The following is a 6,000-nucleotide window of genomic DNA, read 5'->3' as shown; positions in this document are numbered from 1 at the left end:
TTACAAATCCTTTCCAAGTTAAGTCACGCTACACATTGAAGAAAGACCAAATCAATATTATTAGCTATTAGCTATGCTAACAATTTGATAAGCCCATACAAACTGGTGGCTTCTTCACAAAGTGGTGGCATCTACGTTACACACCTTAAATGGGTCACATTGGGAGCCATTGCTGTCCAAGACTGTTGCCATCATGTCATTGTGGAGGAGCCGCTAGATGTTCACAAATTTGTCAGGGCACCCGATTTTTTAGAGGATGGCCCAGAGAGAACTGTGATTCACTGTGTCAAATGCCTTTGCAAGGTTAATGAATACCATGTACAGAGGTTGATTTTGTTCCCTGCATTTTTCTTGAAGCTGTTGTGCAGTGAAGATCATGTCCACTGTTCCTCTGGAGGGCCGGAAGCCATTCTGGGATTCTGGAAGGGTGTCTTCCGAGAGAGGTAGAAGGTGGTTTGCAAGGATTCTTGCAAGGAATTTCCCAGTGGAGGCTAGAAGGGTGATACCTTCATAGGGTGATGATGGCTAGCTCTGGCCCTTGAGCACTCTAGCTGGAGGTCAGCTGTGACCAGCAATGTTGTAGAATTTGAAGAGGCACAAATGGAGGGCGAAAGAGAGAAATGTGACAAGAGGAAGGCGCGTCTGGGACCACCTTCCATCGGGAAACTGATTCCTTCACTTCAGGATAACATGCAGGTCAAGAATAGGACTCCTCAGTCACCTACGTACCCACCGCCAGGACACCGCACTTGGAGGACAATCTTACTCGGACAATGTGGGGTCACCTAAGTAAGTAAGTACACTGGCTACATAAGGTGGTTTGAAGATAGCTTGACAGCACAGTGTTTAATTGACGTATGCCATGAACACACACAGCAATGCACATTAAAGACTTTAAACGAGGATAAGCAAAGTTGGGGGATATTCTGAAAGAGTGCCCATAATGCACACAAGTGTGCCTAAGTATGGACATAGTATGGGAATGTTTTTAATGTAAGCTGCTTTGAGTCTCCTTGTGGAGAAAAAAGCAGTGTATAAATAAACATAATAATCATAAGAACAATAATAAGTGTAATTGGTGAAACCAAATAAAGAACATAATTTCTATATGGCTGTCAAGCTGCAGATACTGAGATCCTGGATCAGTTTTGAAGCCAGTCTCTGCAATGTGTCAGCACCATCCAGGCTTTGAACCAATTCCAAGACAACATGCAGTCATTTGCACAGTGAAATTGCTTTCTTCTCTGCTCATTTCATATAAACCTAAGTGTCCAGTGTAGCAGTATCCTTCAAGGGAATGAGAAAAAGTCCCAGTAACCACCAAATACAATTTGTTGCCTAAGGCAGAGCATCAAAGATGAGGTCTAGCAGGTCAGGTAACTGCTAGAGGTTAGTTCAAAGACTCTGGTGGATTTGCAGGTGCCTATCCCTTTATATGTAGTGGCGCAGTACAATAGTATCACTTATAAAATAACAAAAATCAAGGTTTGCTCTTTGGATATCATAATATTTTCCAACCATGGATGATGGAATCTGTGGTTGCAGAATTTGTGAATACAAAAAGGGCCAAACCTACCAAAACAAGTCAGAAAATCTCATCCATGCCTTTCTCCATCTCTGGCAGCTAAAGCAGATTAGGCAGGGAGAGAGACCCAATAATAACAAATGAAGTAATCACAATTTTCTGGCCTTACATCATGAGCCAAAACCTTCCGGCCAAGGCTTCTGTCTCACTCTGCCTAACAGCAGGGCCGGCCTGGAAAAGCTAAATGGCTTTGACAGCCATTCCAAGGCCTCAGTTTTGTTTCATTTCCCGGAGGCAGCTGGAAAGTAAAGCAAACAACATGTAGAAAATGACGATATGAAAAATGACAAAGGCGGGAGGGAAATGGGGAGAGATTTCATTTCCTACATGCCATAAATCACTGGATGTTCAGGAGCCCTTTATGAATCGAGGGGGATTATCTACGACTCATGGGCCATTGGCTCACGGCAATTGTTATAAATGGCTCTCATTTTCCCTCCCATGGCCCTCAGGAAAGGCAGAGAGAAATGGAGACAAATCTTCCTGAAGTTAATTGCCTGAGCCTTGTGCCTGCGTCAGCAAATACCTTTGCAGTGACCTTATCAGATGCCTCCTTCATTACGAATGGCTCTCAAGGTGCATCTGCACTGCAGAATGGATGCAGTTTGACGTCACTTCAACAGCCATGGCTCAGTGATATGGAATCCTGGGAGCTTCTGTTTTTACAAGGTCTTTAGCCTTCACTGTCAAAGAGTCCTAGTGCTTCACCAAACTTGGAATGGCTTTACACTGCAGCATTAATGCAGTTTGACACCACTTTAATGGGTCAATGCTATAGAATTGTGAGAGTTGTAGTTTTGGCGAGGCAGCAGCACTCTAGCAGAAAGAGCTAAAGACCTTGCAAAGCTACACATCCTGGGGTTCCATGGCATTTAGCCATGACATTTCAAATAGCATCAAACCGCATTAATTCTACTGTGCAGATCTACTCTCAGAAGGATCTACAAAAGACCCAGCTGGAAAAAACAGAGGGGCCAATGCATCTACACTGTTAGGCTGGATCTACACTGCCATATAATCCAAATTATCAGAGTAGATAATGCACATTATGTGCTTTGAACTAGATTATATATACACTGCAATATAATCCACATTATCAAAGCAGATGATGCACATTATGTGCTTCGAACTGGATTATACGAGTCTACACTGCTATATGAGCCTGTTCAAAGCAGGTAATCTGGATTTTATATGGCTGTGTAGATCCAGCCTTAGAATGCATGCACTCTGATACCACTTGCCATGGCTCAAGGTTTATGGAATCCTAGAGGAGTTATAGTTCGCTGAGGAGCCAACTCTTTGGTAGGGAAAGGGCTAAAGACTACAACTCCCAGGATTCCAGACTTGAGGCAGGGCAGTCAAAGGCCCCTTCTACACTACCATATATATATTATCAAAGCAAATAATCCACGTTATCTGCTTTGAACTGGATGATATCTGGCCAGGTCACAGTCCCTCAAACTGCTGGAGGGCCGGATTATAATTTGAAAAAAAGAAAAGAATTGATTCCTATGCACACCGCACATATCTTATTTGTAGTGCAAGAAACCACTTAAAAGCAATATAATTAAAATGAAGAACAATTTTAACAAATATAAATTTATTGGTATTTCAATGGGAAGTGTGGGCCTGCTTTTGGCTGATACGATAGGGTGTTGTTGTGTGCTTTCAATTAATTTCAGACTTAGATTGACCCTGAGCGAGGGCCAGATAAATGACTTTGGAGGGCCATATCTGGCCCTCAGGCCTTAGTTTGAGGATCACTGGTCTAGATGGCCATATAATCCTGCTCAAATCAGATAATCTGGATTTTAGATGGCAGTGTAGAAGGGGCCAAAATGGTGTCAAAGGCCCCTTCCACACAGCTGAATAAAATCCCACATTTCTGCTTGGAACTGGAATATATGACAGTGTGAATTCAGATTACTGGGGGCCCTTCCACACAGCCCTATATCCCAGAATATTGATGCAGATAATCCCACATTATCTGAGTGTGGACTCAGATAACCTAGTTCACAGCAGATATTGTGGGATTTTCTGCCTTGATATGTTGGGATATAGGGCTGTGTGGAAGGGCCATGAGTTATCTAAATCCACACTCAGATATTGTGGGATTTTCTGCCTTGATATTCCGGGATATAGGGCTGAGAGGAAGGGCCCTCAGATAGCCCAGGGTCCTTCCACACAGCCCTATATCCCAGAATATCAAGGCAAAAAATCCCACAATATCTGCTTTGAACTGGATTATCTGCGTCCACATTCAGAGAATGTGGGATTTTCTGCCTTGATATAGAGCTGTGTGGAAATGTCCAAGCTACATTCCTTCTTATGGTGGAGACTGCTGGTGGCAAATTGCTACTGTATCCCAGTTGGCCCCTCTAGGGAGTCTCTCTCCGGAGCGGGGCAGGAGCAAAAAGGTATTCGGAAGGCGCCGCGATTGGCTGGCGGGCCTTCCCGTGCTGAGCCCTGATTGGCTGCAGCGCTTCCTTTGTTCCTTCCCTCCTCCCCACTGCAGCCGCAGGAGAGCGGAAGAGAGAGAGAGAGAGAGGCGAGGAAGGGGCTGGTCGCAGAGCCGCCTCCGAGGGTCAGGAAGGGAGCAGGAGGGCACAGGGCGAGAAAGCCAAGCAGGCGCCTCTTCCCTCTGCAGTCTCCCCTGGATCCTGCTGGACTCGGAACCAAGATGGATTTGGAAAACACAATGAAGAAGGTAAGGAAGGAAAAAGGAAGGGAGGAAGGGATGGGGAAAGGAGCGAGGAGGCTCCTCGGGGCAGGGAGCTTGTGCTAAGTCACCTGGCTGCGGCGGGCAACGCCCCTGCTGGACCTTTCCTGGCTGCCTTTGGGAAATCCCCAAACTCTCCCTCCTGCTTTCATTGGATGCATCTGCACTTGAAAAGTAATGCAGTTTGATACCGCTTTAACTGCCACGACTCCATGCTTATGGGGGCTTGGCGATTGTCAATTTGACAATTTCAAATTGGGCTGCTATTCTCACAGTAGTTACAAGAGCATAGATTTTCCTCTCAACTCTCCCTCCTGCTTTCATTGGATGCATCTGCACTTGAAAAGTAATGCAGTTTGATACCGCTTTAACTGCCACAGCTCCATGCCTCTCAACAGTATAATTCAGCTGATAAACAGTCTAACTGAGCTGCTGAACTTGCTGACTGAAGAGTCACAGGTTCGAATCCGGGGAGCAGCATGAGCCCCAGCTTCTGCCAACCTAGCAGTTCAAAAACATGCAAATGTGAGTAGATCAATAGATACCGCCTTGGTGGGAAGGTAACGGCGCTCCATGCAGTCAAGCCGGCCACATGACTCTGGAGGTGTCTACGGACAACGCTGGCTCTTTGGCTTAGAAATGGAGATGTGCACCAACCCACAGAGTCGGACACAACTAGGCTTAATGTCAGGGGAAAACCTTTACCTCTACTAGTATAATTTTACAATTTTCCCCTATTATTAAGGGAGGTGTAATAAGAGTTTCTTGGGTTGCAAAGGGCTATTAGCCTTACAAAAGACCTGCTCCTGAAGGACAGAAACTGGTACTGGAGTCAGAAATCTTAGTTTTAGAGTCTTCTGTAGAAGTGCAGGCTATTTGCCATCTAGGAAGTGATCTGTGGATGTGTCTAAACCAGTAGTCCTCAAGAATGAAAAATAACAAGCTGGATGGCCATCTGTCAGGAGTGCTTTGAATGCAATTTTCCTGCTTCTTGGCATGGGGTTGGACTGGATGGCCCATGAGGTCTCTTTCAACTTTATGGTTCTATGGTCCATAGCCTCACCATTACGACACCGTTGCCTTAAAACCACGTGGCAACAAGAGCGACTGGTCTCACAAAACCCTCTTATAGATTATTAAATATGGTTTTCTGTGGACGAGCAGATTGCAACTACTGAATGACAAATGTCCTGTATCAGAAACTAGAGCTGATGTGGTCTCTCCAGTTCAACTTTCTGAATCAGCACCACAAATAACCTAACCAAAACTTAACCAAAAACTGATTCGTAACTCTTTTGGTACTGTTAGAGAGTGGTCCCTGGTCAAAGTGGTCCCTGGTCAAGTAATCCCTGGTCAAAAAAAGGTTGGGAGCCGCTGGTCTAACACTGTAAAATGTATGCAGTTCAACACCATTTTAACTGCAATAGCTCAACACTATGGAATCATGGGAGTTGTAGTTTGATGAGGAACCAGCACTCTTTGGCAGAGAAAGCTAAAGGCCTTGTAAAACTCCCATGATTTCATATCACTGAGCCATGGCAGTTAAAGTGAGGTCAAAAGTACATTATTTCTACAGTGTAGATGCATCTTGTGTTTCTTGTGATGAGTCCTCTCCTTCGTGCCTGTAAGAGAGGCTGTCTGAATCTCTGCATCGCTTTCAAGGTTTAGTCTTCTTTTTATGATATTGCTAAAAGCA

General features: G+C 44.8%; 1 protein-coding gene across 1 annotated transcript in view; it reads left to right on the top strand.

Moving 5' to 3' along the window:
- The first annotated feature begins 4,092 nt into the window (after window positions 1–4,092).
- TES (testin LIM domain protein) overlaps window positions 4,093–6,000 on the top strand; it is a 41,530-nt gene continuing 39,622 nt past the window's right edge. The window contains exon 1 of the mRNA XM_060777682.2: window positions 4,093–4,292. Within this exon, the coding sequence (XP_060633665.2) occupies window positions 4,266–4,292 (27 nt within the window). The 5' untranslated portion in view covers window positions 4,093–4,265. The remainder of the gene's footprint in view (window positions 4,293–6,000) is intronic.

This window comes from Anolis sagrei, chromosome 5, assembly GCF_037176765.1.
Source record: "Anolis sagrei isolate rAnoSag1 chromosome 5, rAnoSag1.mat, whole genome shotgun sequence".
NCBI lineage: Eukaryota > Metazoa > Chordata > Lepidosauria > Squamata > Dactyloidae > Anolis > Anolis sagrei.
The sequence above is the reverse complement of the archived record's forward strand: the minus strand, read 5'-3'. Positions and strand labels throughout refer to the sequence as shown.